At 36.8% G+C, this 22,469-nt stretch overlaps 1 protein-coding gene across 1 annotated transcript in view; it reads right to left on the reverse strand.

Moving 5' to 3' along the window:
- LOC106713980 (dedicator of cytokinesis protein 1) overlaps positions 1-22,469 on the reverse strand; it is a 40,276-nt gene that overhangs the window by 13,261 nt on the left and 4,546 nt on the right. The window contains exons 2-19 of the mRNA XM_045683931.1: positions 15,820-15,991; positions 13,204-13,306; positions 12,946-13,091; positions 12,677-12,800; positions 11,453-11,680; positions 11,256-11,347; positions 10,089-10,220; positions 9,596-9,719; positions 9,192-9,401; positions 8,645-8,743; positions 8,360-8,536; positions 8,056-8,245; positions 7,718-7,866; positions 6,649-6,821; positions 5,597-5,783; positions 5,381-5,511; positions 4,763-4,937; positions 168-272 (exon numbers count right to left, since the gene is read on the reverse strand). Of these exons, the coding sequence (XP_045539887.1) occupies positions 168-272; positions 4,763-4,937; positions 5,381-5,511; positions 5,597-5,783; positions 6,649-6,821; positions 7,718-7,866; positions 8,056-8,245; positions 8,360-8,536; positions 8,645-8,743; positions 9,192-9,401; positions 9,596-9,719; positions 10,089-10,220; positions 11,256-11,347; positions 11,453-11,680; positions 12,677-12,800; positions 12,946-13,091; positions 13,204-13,306; positions 15,820-15,991 (2,717 nt within the window). The remainder of the gene's footprint in view (positions 1-167; positions 273-4,762; positions 4,938-5,380; positions 5,512-5,596; positions 5,784-6,648; positions 6,822-7,717; positions 7,867-8,055; positions 8,246-8,359; positions 8,537-8,644; positions 8,744-9,191; positions 9,402-9,595; positions 9,720-10,088; positions 10,221-11,255; positions 11,348-11,452; positions 11,681-12,676; positions 12,801-12,945; positions 13,092-13,203; positions 13,307-15,819; positions 15,992-22,469) is intronic.

Consider the following 22,469-nt stretch of genomic DNA (forward strand, 5'->3'; position numbering starts at 1 on the left):
TTATGACTACTTACTGATAATTTTCTGCTCTACGTATCATAAAGACACTCCAAATTGCACATACACAGAGCAGAGTACTTACAGCTTGTGTTGTATATAAGTTAGGGTAACTCCACAGGACGTGTACATAGAGCAGGTTAGGGCGGTGTCACACTAGCGGTACGTACGATGTGGGCGTGGTGCGTGTGCTCGCGCAGACGGGTAGCGTCCGCGCCCAGCAGCCGCGCCGCCTTGCCCGCAGAGCGCGACTTGTGCGCCGCCTCGCGCTCGCACTGCCACACGCACGCACGCTACCGCTACCGCTTACGCTAGCACAACCTGACCGCACCCTTAACTAGTGCATACTGATCTTACGTTGTTTACACATACAAATTACTTTATCGTACACTATTTGCCAAAAAAAATAGTCGTATAGATTTCACTAAATATTTTATTGAGAACAAAACGGGAACGGAAAATTACTTGTGTTTTTTTTTTACTAGTCTTCGTAAATCAGTATACACTATAAGTATCGAAAAGCGTAAAATCAATCATGATTGCACATGCTATTGTTGATCAAAGTGTTATTTTTATTTAAACACTAAATAATTTTAAACTTTTCGACATCGGGCAAAGGTCAGAAGCACGCGGTAGCGTTAGTAAGCCAACAGTTACAAATATTACAAAAAATATCTTAAATTCTTAACAACTTTTCCAATAATTTAATTTATAACAGTTGGCTCTAAAACAAGCTGAATTGACAGTTCGTGAATGTAGTACACTCGACTGCATTTTAAATGTTCCAATTACTTTGAGTATAACAAAAATAGCCCTGTACAAAACATGTTTTTTATCTCTATTTTCTCAAAGTCAAACTGAGAGATGCTAATATATTATTGCAAAGTTTGTATTTCTACAGTGTAAAATAAAATACAATTATTTAAAAATCCGTTCCACTAAAAATGCACTCGATTGTAATAGTAACATCAAGAGATTGCACACAACTCATCTGTCAAGCGACATCGAAAGCTCGCTTTTTTAATTTCATTAATATTTTAATAGCACATTTAATTCAAATTAAAGAAAAAAATCATGTTACATTCAAAATCAAAATTGGTAACAAATTTATTGTGTTTGTAAAGTGTCTTATATACTGGAGGAAATAAAAAATAAAAAAAAAATTAGGTAAATTCTTAGTAAAGGCTAGCTTAAGGTAGTTAGATAAATTAATAATTAATTTAGGAATAAACATCACAACCGAGGGACTCGAAGCCTACCCTGAATTAGGGGTGACTAGGTCATAGTCAACCACAGCCAAGTGCGGTTTAACTTCACACATATCATTGAATTTCTTCTCAGATATGTGCAGCATCACGATGTTTTCCTTCATCGTAAGACATGTACATATGTAAATCGAAAAACACATTAGTACATAACGGGATTCGAACCCAAGACCTACAGATTATAAGTCAAGTGCTTCACCCTAGAGCCACCGACGCCCAAGGAATAAACTAAATAAATAAATTGTATAAAAAAATGTTATATCTGTGTTCGTGTATTGATTAATTGGACATATGACATACATACAACATATAAACAAACAGACTACATATAATACATTTGGTTAGTAATATAGTGATGACACACACATACACACAGACACACACAAAAACGCTGTGAGGATTATATAACAGCTCGTTCTATTTGCAAGACATACAAGTTATTTTTATAGGTTATGTAAAACTTTTTTTTTCGTCAAGATCCAAACGAGCTTACATTTATGTATAAAGCCTCGTCATATAAATTTCCATAATTAACAGAAAAAACTACAGTATACTACTAGTCGACACAAAAAAAAACATAAAGAAATAGTCCCAAACATTTAAACTTTCTAATCTATAAAGTACGTGTTACACAAAAGGCGTAGCAATATCGTACAATCTCTTTATTCCTTTCTTTTATTAAGAGAAAGTCTGTCTTCCGTTTTTTAAATCAAAAGAGATATGATTTCACTACACCTTTATCTATAACAACCCCGATTTTATATCTACCCACATAAAAACTTTGACAACAAATCTTCCACACACACATTAACTATCGAATTAAGCAATTTCAGATTAATTTCTCAACATCAATAATAAAGATTTCGAATAAAAAACTACAAAAAAATGAACAAAAAAATTCTAAATTTAAATTTAACTACTTAAAATATATCGCGATTATGTAACTTATATTGTGGAAATTAAAAAAAAAATCATATAAATGTATTGCTTAATCCGACCCTGTACATTGACCATACAATCTACATACAAACATACAAGTGACGAGTATTTGTATGCGATATTCTGTTACGTTAGCTCACGTTGTGTGCAGACCTCACGATGCTTGCGCCACGTGGATTAAATAAGTTACAGAATTAATATTACTAAAGCAAATTTATTATTACTAATATTAGTAAGTTTGTATCAATTTTATTCAATATGTCAGTATTCTTAGGAATATTTTTGTTATTTGTTGGTTATTTTATCTTAAATGTGAGAAATTACTAATGTAAAATATTAAGTTTTACTATCACAAGTTATTTGGAGTTATTTAGAATTTACGTACAAATTTATGATTATTTTTATTTAATATATAATATATATTTACCTTTTATTGTTCAGATATCAATTAAACAAAGAAAAAATGATTAAAACTGACATATACAAAGGTTTTTTATATATATTATATTATTTTTTATTATTTTTTTATATATATATATACAATCTGCACTAGTTTTAATGTAAATAAAATTGCTATCAAGTCCAAAATTAATATAAAGTTTAAATAACATTTACCATTGTCAGATTGTTACATTTTAAAAGCCAGTATCGATACGCATATTCGCTAAATGTTTACTAAGGGCGTCCTTTAATGTATATTTAATATCAAATAACTTTGAATGTGTGCAATTAACCTTATAATTATTACAATAAGCATTTTGTTAGTCACATTTTTGTCAATAAACACTTGTCAACATTTTTTTCCATTTATAAAAAGAAAAAGCTTTTGTATTCATCAGTCACTTTTGTCTATAAATAAATAAAAAAACTTTTATCCATCCATTAATCAAACATCTGACTCGAAGGACCAACTTTTATTATGTACCATATATTTAATATTTTACTTTCTATTTTCATATCTAGTCCAAATAAAGCTATAGTACAACATACAGAATACAAAAGCTTGTCCAGATATAACCGTGTAATTCCACTGCCGCAACTTGTACTTACACAAACGGGTCCTATGTATAAGGGCCAAAGTAACAAATAGAAAATTTTACTTTTTTACGTTAAAAGCTACCTCTTAGTTTAGTTTTCCTATATGGTTGAAATTTTAAGAACCTCTCCTGAAAAGTCAATTTAGACATAGGTCCTTATTCGTAGGAGCCATCAATATAGAATGAAAGGGTTGTCAATATGTTTTTGTACAAGTTTTTCAACAGTGGAAACTCAACAATTACAACATATAAAAACACATTACATGCTTCATGCGTGCTTACCTCAGGACCAGCGACCACCAACTGCCGGCTCTCGCTAATACGACCCAGTTTTGGGCAAGTATTTATAAAAAAACATCCCCAATGAGAGGTTCAGAAGTCTACCCTAAATTAAGGGTGACTAGGTCATAGTCAACCATAGCCCAGTGCGGGTTGACTTCACACATATCATTGAATTTCTTCTCAGATATGTGCAGCATCACAATGTTTTCCTTCATCGTAAGAACGTCAGATAAATGTACATATGTAAATCTAAAATCACATTGGTACATAGCGGAATTCAAACTCAGAACTTGTAGAGAGCAAGTCAAGTGCTCAACCCCTGAGCCACCGATGTTCAAAAGTCACTTTGTTTATATAAAATACTTCAAACATAGAAAAAACCAGTACTCGCCTAAGACTGAGCCGTGTTATAAAACAGTGCATGTGCATACATACCATCACAGGTGAGGTGTAACAGACGGACACAACGTTAATACCACATGTATGGAGTTGTATGATGATACCTTCATCAATTAGTGTGTATGTTATTGTATGACAACAGTATGTTTTGTATGACAACAGAGATTTTTGTACTTTCTATATGTTAACGCAAGGAATATTCAACTTTAATAGCGCCTGAGTATTTCCATCCATGGATGGATAAATTTAAAAATAATAAATGTTGAAATACACAGTTGCTGCACATTTGCGTGTGTTAGTATACGTATAAGTTACGTACTTTAGTACGTATACGTGTTTTTTAATTGTGGGGAAAATGCCTTGGATTACCCTCAGACATGAGAGCTACCTGTCTTGTGTTTAGATCTTAGATCAGGGATCCCCAAACTAATGGACAAGTGACCCCCTTTTCTAAAATGAACTGTTACCTCAGACCCCCCCATGGCCAAATTACTTACCTTTAAGGTCTATTATTATTATTTTTCATTCAGACTTAGGCCAATAGAAGACAGAGTGAGAATTAGCAATGCTTTAAGATCAATATCGACCCCTTTAGGAATCCCTGGTCTAGACTGATTAATGTTCACCTAATTTAAGAAGAATCCATACATGACGTACATGTATGTATGTATGTTTTTAGAGGAAAAAAATGCCTTAAGGCACCGTCAGACATAGGAGCTACATGCCTCGGGTGTCGGGCTCAGGCTCATTAGTGTTCACCTAACCTACCAAAAAGTCCATAGAGAGGATCTATGGACTTTTTGGTACCCCTCCGGGACTACCTTCAGGTATATATGTGTGTACCTCTGCGGAGGCGCGCAGCAGGGCGCGCAGCGTGGCGGCGAGGTGGGGCAGCAGACGTGCGCGGGCAGCTGGCTCCCGGCCCAGCTCTCCACGTGTCAGCTCCAGCAGCGCCAGCAGCCGCTGCTTGCTGAGCCGGCCCAGCGGCAGCGCGTCCAGTGCACGCACGCAGTACGCACTGGATACGTTGCACACAATTGTTTAATTATACACAAGTTTTAATACTTTCCCATTTTAATTCATCCAACTAATATTTGGAATATACAATTTGTATAGATACTATTTATTTCGGAAAACTTTGGTACAGATTCGTAATAAGAACAAATATTTCTTTTCATATTGTTACGCACGATTCTGGTATATCTTTTAAAGTAATTAATTTAAACTTTTGCCATATTTATCGAGTTATTTTTAATTTTATGGAATAAATAATGGCGACTGTTATAAACAAAAAAAAATATTGTAGAAAGAAAACATAAAAAGGAAAAATAACTAAAATAAAAAAGGAACAAAAAAATTGATTGCTCGTGAATCCGTTGATTATTTTATTGTCTTTGAATGATTATTTACTTAATATTAATTTTTTGTGTAGCTTTAAACTGTATCAGTTTGTACACTGACCTGAGCTCGACCTCGGGGAATATTTTGATGGCGTGAGGCACAGCGTGAGGCAGGTACTTGAGGGCGGAGCCCTGACATGTGAGTGCATGGTCACCACAACGCATCAGCCACACCAGCGCCTCCAGCAACTCCTAAACAATAATTCAAAGTTATAATATAATTTATGAAACCAACTTCATATGTGAATGCAATGACTCCAAGTTTTAGATAGTATACCTCAAGATGATAACAGACGGGATCACCATGATGCTGGTGTGTGTCTAACGCGGCTCTCAGTTGCCAGCTGCGTACAATGAGCCTCATCAGACTCTCCAGACACTTCATACAGAGCAGCAGCCGCTTCAGCGCCGCCTCTCCGCAGTCCGCCGCGCGCACCGCCCACACCATCACTGATATCAACTTCCTGGAACACATCACCTTATTCATTAATATATAAACATAGTCTTTTTTTATATTACCACCATACATAAATTCGCCGAAATGGCGAAGTGACAGCTGTCCATAGACATTCTCAATTGCAAATGTGTTGCCTACCCTCAATCGACGAAGGAAGAGACGCACAAAAAGAGAATATTTAACCTTCCTATACATCTCCCCTTCTCATCCTTTGGGAAAGAGGACTAATATTAGACCTCCGGCACCACACTCATCAGACTGTAGTTGGAATTACTTCCACTTGAAGCCTGTCTTCTGTAAGGTCGTGGTATTTCACTGAGCGAGGACAATTTGTGCAACTGTTGTTGCTGACGTCTACCATTGTTATACTGAATACATTGTATTGATTTTCACAACCAAAACATCTTTACAAAGACATATCCTCATCGTATATCTAAAGTATATATAAAGATTATAAAGAGAACAGATTTGATTGTTTGTTTGTTTGTTTGCATTAAATGAGTTTCAAAACTACTAAACATTATTTAAAAAATTCTATCAATGTTGGATGTTAGAAACAATAAAATGTTTAAAGTGTTTGACATTTATGATTAAAGACATGCAACTGTCAGTTTACTATGTGTCAATGTGTATGTAATATTTTTTAAATACTTGCAACACTGTAACGCTCTCTATCTCTTCCTTTTGTAACTATGGCTATCTCACAAAAATAAATCAAATTATCTCAAGTGCATCTGCCATTTTTTGTTCATAATCATTGGGAAGCGACACTAACCCCAAATTATATTTACTATTTTTTTTTTTAATTTCACACAGACAAAGTCTCGGGCAACTGCTAGTTTTCTATATAATAGTGTATATTAAATACTAACTGATAAGCGAGCGCGTCACAGAAGCTCTCATCAATGTATACATGAAGAACGGGCTGAAAGTGCTGGTACTTGTGATCTGCCACCAGAGAGATGACACGCAGCAGACACTCCAGCACCAGCACACCGTAACTCTGCTCCTTGTACTCCGCTACATCACCTTCACCATCCTCCACCTGTACATACATCACTACATATTATCAAATGGTAACTGTTTTTAGCCGACTTCAAAAAGAAGGAGGTTATCAATTCGACTGAATTTTTTTTTTATGTGTGTTACCGCGAATCTCCGCCCCTGGTGGTCCGATTTTGATAAAAATTATTTTAATCGAAAGGAAGTGCTTGCAGGTGGGTCCCATTTTTTTTTTTTTTTAAATAACTAGAAGACTAGTAGATTTTGAATATAGCTTCAAAATTTTATACTTTTTACTAGAACGTCGGTGACTCAGGAGTTAAGCAGTAGACTTGCGATTTGCAGGTCTTGGGTTCGAATCCTGACATGTAACAATGTTTTTCTATTTACATATGTACATTTATCCGATGTTGCACATATCTGAGAAGAAATTCAAATATATGTGTAAAGTCAACCCGCACTGAGCTGTGGTTGATTCTGTCCTAGTCAGCTCTAACTTAGGGTAGGCTCCGAGCCCCTCAGTGGAGTATAGTGAGCTGATGATGAACTACTTATTACTATGAAATTACAACACTTGTAGAGTCAACATCTGACAAAACAAACACATGCTTCAACTTAAAGCATTTCCTCCTACAGTCTAATGAAAATGCTAGCTGGAGGCTTTATTTTGGTCCTCTTCTCTCTCCCCCCTTTTATTAGGAAGAGATAGGACGATGCATCTCCCCTTTAGATTTACGAGTTGACACATGAAAAAGAGAATGCCCTTTCTGTGCGCACTTGTAGATGGGCAAAACCTATGGGAAGCTATCACTTCGCTATTTTGGCGAAGTTAGGTGGCAACTTGCTCGTTTACCACATACTGTAGAAGAAAGAATCTCAGTGTCAGATTCAGTATGAGATCCTCTGTTCCATCATGGTGTCACAGTATACATTGTATACCTGTGTGAGTATGGCGAAGAGAGCATCGAGGATGTCCTGCAGGAACTTGACGAGCTCCTCGCTGGGCACCAGCAGCAGCCGCTCCAGCGCAGCGCGCAGAGACCCCGCCTCGTGGTGCGCGCTCCACTTCAGCACGCCCAGGATCTCCTCTACACAAACACAAACAGCACTCAGAGACGTTCAGTGGTCATTGAAAGTCACTTAGTGTAGATTTAATCTTATACTACATTCAGGGAGACTAATTAATAAATCTGAGGAAAGATTCTAAGCAGTCATGTAAAATAGTCCTTCGAGCCGGATATACCTAAATATCTGAAAAATTGCCATAAAATAAATACCTCGTTGTGTTAACTTAGTGGAGCACAACTTGGTGGCAACAGTGAGTGAGTCTCGGTAGACCAGTGAGAGGGGAGCTCTGGTGAGGCCCTTCTCCGCACCGGCGGGCAGCTCATCTCGCTTGGACGGCAGACCGAGGCACACGGCCGCCGCCTCCACTTCCACGTCACTACTCGCTCGTTTATTATCAATCTGTGGGTTAAAATACACTTAAGTAAAGAAAATTTAAAGTTTATGGACAATTTCGATTAGAAAACTATCAAGTACTTTAGAGATAGAGTAAGCTATCCACTATCTTGTAGTCACCTTGTAGACACAGAGATTGTGCTGGTTGTCAGGCGTGGTGGTACCCTCGCGCTGCATCAGACGCAGGTAGGATAGCGCGAAGTACCGCTCAGCTCGATCCTTGGCCTCGTTGGAGCTGCGATGTCGGCACAGGAACACTATGTGTGCCTCCTTGAAGTCCTCGATGTTCAGACACACCTGACAAACATATTAGTTTCGTAAGTGTTTATGTAATCAACCAATTCGCATTTGACTTTAGCTTGGTACAAACGCCTTCGGTGAGTATGAACGATATAATAATGTTACCTTAAAAACTTCTTGCCATCGTGGTCTATCCTCATGGTAGTAGACTAGAGACGTATATTCATCCACTAGTGGAAGGTCTGCACCTATCGATATCACGCCCTGGAACAACACTATATTTGTCTCATCTATATCTCTTAAATGCAAAGAAATCTTTTTTTGTTTTGGAAAAATATTTTAAAGAAAATAAACGTACGTGAAACACGTCTCACGTTCGTTACACGTGCCTCTCTTGCGTCAGACGTGCCTCACTTAAGTCAGCAGACATGCCTCACTTGCGTCAAACGTGCCTAATTTACGTCGGACACGCCTCACTTGAGTCAGACGTGCCTCACTTTAGTCGGCAGACATGCCTTACTTGAGACAAACGTGCCTCGCTTGAGTCAAACGTGCCTCACTTGAGTCAGACATGCCTCACTTAAATCAGACGTGCCTTACTTTCATTAAACGTGCCCCATTTACGTCTGCTGACTCAAGTGAGGAGTTCACTTGAGTCAGCAGACATGCCTTACTTGAGACAAACGTGCCTCACTTGCGTCAGTATACATACCGGGACGAGTCTGCCGTGCTTGTCTACAACTCTTGCTGTGAGCTCTATGTTGCGCTCGCTGGACTTGCCGCCGCCGCGCGAGTACGAGCCGCAGCACAGCGTCACATACAGGTCATTGCGCGCGTCTCCCGGCAGGATCACCTCGGGGAAACCCATCTTTCTTGCCACGGCACGGTGTCCCACCACTAGGTGGGGATTTTCTTCTCGTACCTGGATGACATTATAAACAATTAATACGAGTACATAAAGAATTTAAGGAAAATCCCTAATATTGTGTTTGCAATAAAGTCGTTCAAAGAATTAAATTTCCTATCCATTTTAAATAGAATATTGTAAAGCATACTATGTACGTTGCTATGGCAACTTAAAAAAAATGTAGGTGCATACTAATGTTTGTCACTAACTTGTTTCAAGTCTCCTTCAATGAGCTGCAGCGACACCCACAGACCTAATGGATTCTTAGTGTCTTTCAACTCGCGATTTGCAATCACCTTCTTCAATAATGTATCCATGTTCTCTTTCTCGCAGCTGAAAGTTAATTATCTTATAAAAAAAACGCTATTTAAAAACGAATTAACCGTCTATGAGAGAGACTTTCATTGAGAGTACAACGTGGAAACAATAATCAATAGGACAGAGGATAGTCAGTCAACTTTAACTAAGTTTCAACGGAGTAAAACTCAAGTTAAGTAGTCTGGAACCTAAATTGTTGAAGTTATCAAACCACAAGCACTATCAAATGGTTAAAACTACTTCAACACTTCGGCTTCATTGATTTTTAGGCCAGCATGGTTGACTATGGCTTAGTCACTTAACTTAGGGTAGAAATCGAGCCCCTCAGTGGAGACGGAACAATGCAATTATTGACTGTAGGTGTGTATTTAAGATGCTACTCACGGGTAGAAAGGCACCTGCATCTCCTTGTCAGGGCAGTCAGTGGCGAGACATCTCGTGACATCAGCCGCAGCTACACCGAAGGGACGTCGCATCGCGTGTCCTGTACATACACTCGCCGCCACAGAGCTGCGTCTGCGCACACAAGTACATTGCCCGACTTACATGAGGGCAGTTTTACAACTGACACACTCCAGAGTGACTTTGAACAAGGGACTCCTTTGATGTACTTAAAACTTTTTTCCTCAGAATGTTAAAGGAGTATTTTTTTTTTTATTTATAACAATTAGACTTCCCTTTTTGTTGACACCTTTGTATTTTTCAATCGCAAAACCATAGATAAATGTGACATTGACAGTTGACAGTAGTAAAATACATAGATAATAAATTTTATCTCTACCCATAAATAATGTCATCATTAAATGTCAAAAAAGCAAACAAAGACAAAGTGAAATGCATCTTAACTTTGTAACATAGAGCTTACATTTCGAGTATTTTAACAAAACTGAATGAAAAATTTAACTTACGATAGCTTACTTCTGGTGTACGGCGATAGACTAGCCCTGTGGGAAATTAAGCCCTAATCTATATACCTATATTTTATATACATACGTCATAGCAGATACATAATCTATTTATATATAAAAGAAAGTCGTGTTAGTTACACTATTTATAACTTAAGATCGTTCGAACTGATTTAGCTGAAAATTGATGGGGAGGTAGCTTAGAACTAGGAAATGGACATAGGAACTTTTTTATCTTGTGTGCATTTTTTTTATTCCGCTCGGACGGAGTCGCGGGTAAAAGCTAGTTTAAAATAACAAAAATTATTGATATTTAAAATTATTTCTTCTATTGAAATGTAAACTCGTATGTCACAAAGCCAGCTCTGGTTTGGAACTACGAGTATATTATGTTCGTTGCATATTTTGGATGGAGAAGACGGAGGACCACGTACCATGGAAGGCATTGGGAAAGTCATATGCCCAGCAGTGGGCAGATAGAAGCTGTTGACGATGAAGATGATATTTTGTATATTTACAGCGACTAGTAACTTACAATATCCAAGATTTTGTTGACGGATTTATATTTTATTTGTTATATGTGTTTTGATAATGCCGTTGAAAAATAAGAAACATTTAATAAAATCTCATGGAATCATATTTCAACCTGTGATCGATGTTCTGCGCCTCCATGGAGCCGATGCGCACCACGTGACACACCAGGAACACCTTCTCCTTCTTTATGTCACTGCCCAGGTCCTGCAAACAGTGTTACAACTGACATAAAGTTTCATTTTAGAGTCTACTTATTACATCACCACTCGAAAAAGTGGGTCCGAAATGATATTTTGTAGGCGAACATACGGTGAACATGAGCTGCGCGGGCGCAAGGTGGTGCGGCGGCCAGGCCAGCACCAGCTGCTCCGTCAGCTTCTGTCCGGCCGCGTCGTGCAGCGCCAGTCTCAGCTCCGCGCCCTCCGGCACGCGGCACACGAAGTTGTGCACGCGCACCACCAGCGTGTGCGCACGCGCAGCCCCGCCCCCAGTACTGCTGGGCCCGCCCCCAACACCGCCCCCACCCGGCGCACTCTCCTGCACGAACAAATAATTGTAACTAGAGTTGTTTCTTCGTGTAGATTTAGTATGAGAAATCTACGCTAAGCGATTTCCCGAGTGAACAATTTCCCGAGTGACGCAGCGGGACATACAACGTGTGCAAAATGCTTGTATGCGCTTTTGTTTTAACATACCAAGGCGGGAACACATTACTCCATACTATAACAAGTACAATATATTAAAAATGTCCGGACGCCGACTGTTGCATCTGGCTAATATTACCCATAAAGTGGTCATCTGCAATCGCCCGAAATACCTCTACGAGAAGCTAGAATGGAGAAAAGACACGTCAGTCCATCTTACTAGGTGCACTATACAAAAAATAATGATAGTTCCAAAGCACAGTACTACTGGTTTTAGAGGTGGTTTTAAGTTTTCAGCCTCGAAGGTTTGGAACGATCTTCCTCCACCACTAAATAAAATAATATCGCATTCAGGTTTTGCAAAGAAGTACAAAAAAATTCTACTGGAGTCACAAACCAATCAATGACGTAAATAGATAAGACCTATAGAGAAACAGTTTGTTATGTATTTATATTTATATGTATATCCTTTAAACACCTTAACCTTTTTTGTTGTTTATTTATTTATTAATTTTTTACTCTCCATATAATGTTATTGTTATTGAAAGTCAAAATTATTATTAACTTCGCACAAACATTGTTTAAAAAATTGCACTATAATTCTCTTTTTTTGTTATTTAGTTTAGTTACCCTACACCTAAGTGCATATGTTGTGAGAGCAAAGGGGCCTGCTGAAAACCAGCTCAGGGAAGGCCGATGTCGTCCCTGTATCAGCTGAGCTGGCTACCTTTTGCCACGTTTTTAATCTTTTTGTTTAATTTTAGTTCATAAGTTTCTTTTGTGTGGCAATAAACGCTTATTCTATTCTATTCTATTCTATTCTAATTAACAACTCTGAGTGCGGAAGATAGTGGGAGTCACAAAATTTGCATATTTCTAGAAATATTACCATATTCTTATCAAGTCTTGCGTTCGCCTCGTCGTGCAGCGCGTTCAGTTTGTACGTGGATATAGTGAGGGGGTCCACCAGCTGGCCGCTGGGGGTCCGTACCGCTAGCTCCATGTCTAAAGTTCTACAAAACGATACATTTTATATGCAGCAGTCTTTAATCAGTTAAAATACCAAAAAAGTAAAAAGATCTCATATTATAGGAACTCTTCATCTTATGACTGAGACACCGTGGGACTAATCCGCTTCTAATATCCTCCCTTAATTACCTGTTGCCCTTGTCGATGGTGAAGATGGCGGTGCGCGCGACCTTCCGCAGCTGGTCCTGCGGCAGCGCGCTGGAGGCGGCCTGCGCCCGAAGCTCCAGCAACGCCCGCATACTCACTTCCATAAACTTGAAGTGTTCGCTATTCGTCTGACAGGATACAACCAATCATTACAACAGACAAGACAAAAATTTCAACCAATCCGTAAAGACACAGCTTATTTGATGTCAAAGAGTTGAAACTTTTCGGCTTTACACTCACAATATAGAGTTTCTTCCAGTCCTTGAGCCATTCTCGTAACGTGACGGCGATATCGTGCACCACGCCGCGCCCGCCCGCTGACGCCACGACGACGTCTCCACATCTACAGCAACGACCACACGTGTCTCAATGTAAAGTACTGATACGTCACTAGCAAGTGTAATATGATCCTATTGCTTACAAACACCAACACTTAAAGGAATTATTGAAAGTGATTAAAAGCTAAATTTACCCAGACCAGCCCGGCAATCATTTTCTTCGTGAACGTTTCGTAATATTACACGTGCAAACATCCTACACACGTATATAGAGCATACGGATGTTAATAGCAAGATATATCACGCCTCAGAGACTGCTCAACTCTTATCACGTCTATATTTTTTCCTGCAACATTATTTACTACGAGCCGTGCAAACGTTCTCTAGGGAAATAAGGGGAGAGCTCACATGAGTTGAGGATAAAACTTACCATGTACAAAATTGTGTAAAAATATCCTTAATGTTAACTTTCCCCAAAAAATAAAAACCCAATATTGAAACCAGTTTTTCGAAAAAAAAAATGCTCTAAAGTTCAATTTAAACACCTATTTTTGTTGGTAACAAGCTCCATAATACATAACTATATTTTCAAAGCCATAACATTTATCCCAAATATCGTTATCTCGGTTTTTTCAACAAGTTAAAAATATTGCAAGGACTCTAGCATTATCTATATTTAAATAACATATTATCCAACCACTGGCTAATCTTAAATGCAATCATATCAACAAAAGTTATACTCAGTACCGGACGCTCGGTTACCCAAAGCGTAAAGATTATCTCATTTGATAAAAATATTTTCATTGCCATTATCTTATCTATCCTGGTACAATGTTTAAAAACAAACGAGATTTTTTTATATATATTATAAACTGAGAAACGAACAAGTGGCCACATGAATTCGCCGAAATGGCGAAGCGACTGATACCTATTGACATCTGCAATTGCAGATGCGTTGCCCAAAGGTATTAACGAAAAAGGAAACACATAGAAAGAGGATATTTCTCCTTCCTATGCAAAATTCACTTATCCGTACCATAATTTCCTTATAAGTAAAGGGTGGGAAGGGAATGTGGACTAAAATTTGGCCTCCGGCAAATGCAATTGGGAGAGGGATCTCGCAAATATCATATCTTTGATACTTGAGTTTATATTGTGCTCCCCAAAAAAATTAGCTCCGACAAAACCAATACAGCTAGATCTAATATATAAAATTCTCGTGTCACAGTTTTCGTTCCCGTACTCCTCCGAAACGGCTTGACCGATTCTCATGAAATTTTGTGAGCATATTCAGTAGGTCTGAGAATCGACCAACATCTATTTTTCATAACCCCCCCCAATTTAGTTTTTTTTTAACTGCACGCGGACGGAGTCGCGGGCGACAGCTAGTATTCTATATAAAATCATCATCTCCTTTCAATCGTATTATTCCTATCTTCTACAAACGGTTACAGATAACGGAAACGTTCAACATTCGACTAAAGATGAATGGTAGAGTTTAAAAGGAGCGTCACGCCCTCCTTGTTATTACTGAAGCTATTCCTTACAAATTGCCGAAGCGTGTTCAAAATAACCAAGTTTGTGAGTAAATTTATTTTTAACACTCTTATCGACGTCATAGAATTATTTTACGTAGAAGATGATTTTTAAATGATTTCTAAACAAGTTGTCGCCGCAACTCCGTCCGCGCGGAATAAAAAAACCATATTAAGTAGCCTTTGTGTTCTTCCAGACTATGATTTACATTTATGCCAAATTTCATCAAGATCCGTTGAGCCGTTCTCGAGATACCTTCAAACAAACATCCATCCATCTATCCATCTATCAAACTAAACATTCTAATTTATGATATTAGTAAGATATTAGTAAGAAGCAAGATTATAAAGAAACGTTACATTCAAAATATCCATTTGAAAAAAAAATGTCTTTACAATTTGGCTAGGCATAATATAAAAAGGCAATTATAAAAACGAGTCAATCACAAAAATTTGATCATAATTAATAATAATTATATAATAATAATATTAGTGTACCGCTCTTTACGATGTAGTACAAAATTTTACCGGAAGCATTGTCGTTGTACAGCGGTTGATAAATTGTTAAGTGAAGTGATAATATCAATTAGCCGGACGGCCAGCTATCAATGGGGTCAGAGACCCGGTCAATTGGTGGCCTCGGACATCAAATATGAGGTCACGGGTTCGGTACTCGCGTGAATTAAAACCTCATTATTGAATGAAGAATGGCTGACATCTATGGTTTCCACCTCCAGGAAACCGTAGATTTAGTCGGTGCAATCCGAAATAATCCGACTTCGCCCCAAAGAATCGCATATGAGCAGTCATTTCCCGAATGAATGTCTTCGGAACATAGCAAATTTTCAAAACCCTACCACGGCAATGTCACTTGTTTTCTTTATCCCCTAAAACTTAACATCGCTTTTTTGTCTTTTATCAAGAGATTAAAAAGTGGTCACTTCTCTTAGTATTTTTGGCTGCCAGACTTTTGGTATACGTATATTTTAATATGGCAACGCTATTGATATCATAAAATATTGCTTGTTATCAAGATATCTTACCTATCGACGGTGCAGTCTCGTATGACGACGTATGTCTTTGGGAAGGCGCCGCTGGTACCCGCGCGTAGGCTGGTGCCCCAGTACCAGTGGCTGGTCTCACGGTGCAGATGCACCAGCTCGCCCACCTCCAACTGCAGGTGATGCGGCGAGCTGCTAGTGTAGTTGTATACAGCTGGAAACATTAATGCAACTTTACATAGTTTGTCTAGGTTTGCTTGTAACACAAGGGATACAAGCTCTTCGTTCTTTTCTGTTTTCCTGGTAATGTGTGTGATAAATTCCGATTATCGTATTACGTAATAAAGTAACTGAATTTCGTACTAGCATTGTTAATATGAATTATGTTTTATGTTCATATTACCGTAGGTTTCCACTGTTGAAATACAAATACAAAAACGTAGTCATTTATCATCCCTCTCGTTCCGTTTAAAAAAACAGATATAGTAATATGCCTTTAATTTTATTCGGCAGTAGCCAAACCTGTATACTGCAACAATTTTTATAATTCTATTTCTCTCTCTCTCTCTCCTCTTCTTTATTTGCTCTTTTGTTCAACAAACGATTAATCAACCTATCCATACATATTCAGGTTCGACTACCAAACTGAGTTAGACAGTACAACGTACATCGGCATTCCTTCGACCTTACTAACAACAAAATACGTGCTAATTACATACCAAACACTTGCCATTACCGCACGCTGAATAGCTAAGCATCCGTTACCATTGTGCCGAGTCGGGCAATGTATGGAATTGATTGCTAAGTCAACACGTGGATATGGCATTGCGGGTTCGATGCCCGGTTATTTGCTTTGATTTTTTTATACAGTGAAAATAAAAAATGACATGTTCTATGTCATGAATGATTTGAAAGAAATACATCAAATATTTCCACGTATAGAAAGATGTAATGGGTCTAACTCTAATCACACTCAAAGATAATATTGCTGTCTACGAAAACTGGAATTTACTTTAATATTAACTACAATTTAAACACAAGTTACAAATTAAACAAATCAGGGTTCAAAGCTTCTATGCATGCAAAATATTAACTCAAAATATTTATTCATATTTACTCAAACGACAATAAATTTGTAAACAATAGCGAGTTTCCTTCCTTTAGCAGACAAACCGAGATGGTCGCTTCGTCATCGTGTCACAAAACGAATTATTAAAGTCAGAGGTAAATTGTTTAGAACGCACTGTTCATTTTATCCAGCGGTCCAAGAGGACAATACAGCATCGTTGTACGTATTTTGTGTTCCAATACAAACATCAGAGGGTCAGATCACATTTTTGTCTTAAAGATGAATCTACTAAAGTTTAAAGTGAAACAACAGAAATAAAAGCAATTTAACATACCAGAATCGGGAGATCGCGCTAGTTAATTAATATCCCAAGATACACAATTATTAGTTGTTACTTTAAAGTCCAAGTTATACTGGTATTCTGGTATACCTGTATATACGATCTTATATCACAATAGAAATGTTAGACCTCTGGTAGGTACAATTTACATCTATCTCTAATCACGTAAGAAGCAAAGAACTAAAAGCGGTCGATCTTGTCTACACTATCCATTTACTATTGAATTCCCATCTAATATATGTATTAAAACTTTTCCTGTTTTATTATACTTTTTGTTTATTATCCGCGTATTGTTTGTACAGATTTATTATTAAAACAAATCCCATAAGTATTTTATTAGAGAACACAGAAGACTTGCAATAGGACGTGGAAGTCGTTAAGAAAAATACATATATCGCAGAAGTAGCAGGTGATTTAATAATCTCGTGAGTGACGCCAGGTAAACACTAGGCTTATAATAATTTTTCTATCTTCTTGACACAGTGGAATACTTATTAGTGAAGTCCAGACAATTTCTATCAAAAATAACACTATTTGTTAGTTAAAATATTAAAAAACTCGACTAACTGTCCCCCATGCACAGATAGTACAAATTTTGCATTCATAAGATAATTTAATACCAGGAAAGTGCTTTTACAAAAAGTTCTATATTGTAAATCTCTATAAAAATATATATTTTTGGGGTGGATTTAAAACCGTCCCTGTGGACCGCCTGGTTACAGTGATAAGGGACCTTTCTATTGTCATATGCATTATCTTTGCTTCCCGTCGACAATGAATCCTTTAAAACATTTCTCAATTTAAAAAAAAACAGTCATGAAATAAAGTGAAAGAAAATGAAAGGACGTTTTAAATATTAAATCCACCCTAAAATTTGGCATGAAAGCCCTTCCCTTAAACCATTTTTGTTTTTAGAGATCCGTTGTACCGATATGACGGTACTTAAAGTTTGCATGGAGTACTTCGAACCTTTTAAAAACCAAACTTTTAATCCGTAGTATTGTACTCGTACATATTACGCATTTATGTTCTCTAAAGACAGAACGCAGTTTGCAGGTTTACGAATGAGTATAAAATAGCATATTCTTGTAGACCTTCAGTTCCAGATTCATCTAGCTAATGTAAAATGGCTCCATCTCTAAATTATATGCCCGTTAAAGGATACCATTTTTTGTTAAACCTCTAACAAAACACAATTATTATCTGGCTTAATTTTTGAATACAATATTTCTTATTCTAAAGTTAAATACAGATTAAAAATTATTTCCCGTCAAACTTTACGATTCAATCTCGGGATCCTTATGAAAGATTAATTTGTATTCCTCATTTAAAAAATCCAATAACACCGGCCGAGGAATACTGATATTCTTTTATCACTTGAGAAAGTCGCTTTGTCTTCAAGATATTGTCGAGTTGTTGTCCGTTGGCGGGAAAATTTATTAAAATTGTCTAAAAATTGCGCAGTAGATATGTAAAACTGAGAGATTAAGGGGAATATTTATTGCCAAGGCGGTCTGATCCTGCTGGATTAAGTGGTGATTGATAGAGGGATAGAAACGTGGGAAGGCAGCACTTTTTCCTGAAATTTTTAAAGACAAATTGATACTTGTTAGACACTTCGTACAATTCTGTCTTACTTTGAAATTCCACTGCCGAAACAATTGCAAAAACCATATTATGTTAGTCTATTTTTTTTTTTTCAAAGATCGGTTTTATCAATTTTTGTTTAAGGCGAAAACGAGTAAGCTGCTGATTAAAAATCGTATCAATATCTTCAATGTTCTTGCATGGAAAAGAGAAGTAGCTAGGAAAGGACTTTTCTTTTATAGGGTCTGGAAAGTATACTCGCCCTTAAATTTAGTACTACAGTGTTTTTGTAAGTGAAGCAACCTCCAGCCTTCAGAAACGTATACTATCAGGCTTAATTTCTGTTTAAATGTTTCTTTCTTGTATTCTTCTTTATACTACATATCGATAATCTTACTAATATTATAAATGGGAATGTTCAGATGGTTGGATGTTTGTTTGAAAATATCTCTGGAACGGCTCGACAGATTTTGATGAAATTTGACAAAGATGTAGAGCATAGTTTGGAAGAACACATAAGCAACTTATAAAGCTTTTTTTTTAATTTCGCGCGGACGGATTCGCGGGCAAAATCTCGTATTGTTATAATTACCATCAGAGCTTTAATATTACTTGTTTTTTATGAGATAATAAAGAAGCTGTTATAAGATAGCCCGCATCCCAGTTATGATTACATTTTAAAACAATAACGCCCCTAGCTAAAGATCCGCGTACAAAGTAAAGATATATCCCGCTTCGCTTTTAGTATCAGATTTTTCCTAAAGGCAAATTGTCTGCATTATAATAAAAATGCTTACATTTTACAACAAAATATTATATATACAGCATTCAATTTAAGGTTTTATCGCATCATGTCAATACCGGGAGGATACAAAGACCAACATCTTCATTCGAACGTTTAAAAACAACGCCATCTAACGGAATAATTATTAAAAACGATAATACGTATTTCTCAAGCGTTTTATTTAAATACTGCTGACGCGACATGAAAACTTGAACATGTGTTTAATTCAATATTAACGTACAAAACGAACAGTTGTATTCCAGACGGGCCGGATATAATAAGAAGCAATTAAGAATCACTTAAAGCTGTTAATTGTTAGCTTTGTTTATTTCGGGGCGGGATTAATTTTAACATGGCGGCATTCGAACGCCGTTTGAGATGATCGAATTTAAAACAATAATTTAATAGACGATCGTTTAATTTTAAAAATTTAAATGTAATTAAAATACAAACTATATATATTTATATACAATCTGAGACAAACATATAACAAATAGCAAATAGGTTTGTTTGTTTTTCTGTATGGAAATATAGAGAAATAATTTATTTCCACTCCATTAAGATATTACGATAGTGGGCGTATTTACAGTTATCCTTATAAGTAAGAATAACTTAACATACGTAATATTTAACATTGTGCGAAATCCGCGAAACCCTACTTTCACATCCCACGCAATCAGCTTTTATCAAAACCCTTGTCGTGGCTAAACCGGTATAATCGCTAAATATATGAAAAGGATATTTTTAAAATCAAACATACACAAGATTTAGGCTATGGAGAATCAAAAGGTTTAATATTCTTGCAATGATTCGTTGTCTAAATTACTGATTTAGATACTTTCGCAAGAATTATTTTTTTCCCAATTTCTTCCTTTTATATTTATCAATTACTAGCTGTCGCCTGCGACTCCGTACGCACGGGATTTAAAAAAAATTCTAGCTAATTAAAAAAGCTATTGAAGCTTATGTGTTCTTCTAGACTATGCTCTACTTATATGCCAAATTTCATAATGATCTGTTTAGCCGTTCCACAGATACCATCAAACAAACATCCATCCATACAAACACTCGCATTTATAATATTAGTAAGATTAATATAGTACTTTATTCCAATAAATTTGAAGTTAATGTCGTAGTTAATATATCTTCTACTTTGTTAAAACATCGTCATTAGCTGCGGATATCTTTAGCGCGGTGTCGTATGCTAGGTGCACTGGCTCAGATGTCATAGACCATGAAATTAATAGAGGTGGAATTCTATTCTCGAATTTATTGAAGTTATAGTAAGGTTAAAAACGAATATATTGACCAAAATTGTATTACGCTAGAGGCGTGAAAATCAGCCAGATATGTAAGGTGCATTATATTGGGGATTGCATTCTCGTACTTCGTATCTCAATGGGTTTTATTTTTGTTTGTTCTTACTCGAGGGAAACTTTGTGTTAAAACATGGAAGGCTTACGATAGGCAATGAACTTTCAATGAAGATCCAAACGCTAAGTTCGTGTCGTATATGTTGAATAGTATCTCTATCCAATGAAATTAATGCATCAATTTTTTGGTATATCGTATCCACATCTTCTATATTCTATAGTTATCCAATCAACATGCAGTGCGCGACGATGCGTGTTTTGGTGCGCATTGTTGCCCGTTGCGTACGCATTGTGTCATATTAGTTGTCGCCTTGTTTGTACCATGGCATATATGTTATGTATGTATAGTAATTGCTTCATAGGAGGAAAAAACTGGCAAGCGGTTGAACTGTGGTTAAATTACTACGCTCATAAACATCCACAAAATGTCTTCGAAAAGAGACGCATCTTATTCATTAAAAAATTGTTTACCATGCATTTTAAATCCTTCCATCAAACGGCAATCTAATCACACAATAATTGTCCGTGTTTTCTATAAAAAAAATACAAAAATATCAAAATCGTGATGTACCTAGGAATCATACAATCCATTTCGAGGGTCCGGATTGCATTTCGGGCAACGGCGACGGCGTCCCCGATTATGTGACGCGACTTTGACAGTTTACAATTGGACTTCCTCAGGTGGGGAATGGGGCCGCGTCGTGTACAGTTAATGCGAATTTAGGGGGACCAGACGCAATGGAATGCCAATTTTATTAAGCAGCATTTTACGCATATAATTTTATCCGCTTTAGCTTACAGTAATACTGACAATAGATACGTTAAATACTTCAATACCTACTCATCTTTTACCCACCCATTTGGGCCATATTAATAGCTCACATTTGACAATTCATCAAAATTCAACAAGGTAACCTTGTAACGGCGGTTATAAATATATTTAAAAATAAATATGTATCTTTGAATTTCTTTCTAGATATGTGCAGGTTGCATCACGATGTTTTCCTTCAATGTAAGAACGCCGGATAAATGTAGATATAAAATTTAATAACCGAAAAACAAATTGGTACATAGCGGAGACGTTTTTAAATTACGGTCTGGTCCGGTCAAGCACTTAACATCTGTGCCACATCTACATACTTAAAAAAAAAAAACCCTAATAGAATTTAAGTAATTTGTAAGTTAAAAAAGGACGCATTGACATCGTTTATTTAGCTAATTGTGTCATACAACGGTATCACAAACAACTGGCAATCCGGCCCTGTGACGATTTACCTACACACCATAAAATCTTTGTACAAACGAGGTTGCTTTCCAAAAATTAAAATTGTAAATAAAGCAAATGTATCTGATCAAATCGGGATACTCCGACTAAAGTTTTTAAAGACGTGAAAATAACATATTTCGAAGTCAAAACATTCAAACAAACACAAATTGTTGTCTTTGTTTAAACAAAGGGAATAAGATGGATAACGACAAGACTTTATATACATTTTAAGAGCACATTATTTCGATACACATTTTCCTTGTATCCAGATA

The sequence above is a fragment of the Papilio machaon genome, chromosome 24, assembly GCF_912999745.1.
Source record: "Papilio machaon chromosome 24, ilPapMach1.1, whole genome shotgun sequence".
In the NCBI taxonomy this organism is placed as follows: Eukaryota; Metazoa; Arthropoda; class Insecta; order Lepidoptera; family Papilionidae; genus Papilio; species Papilio machaon.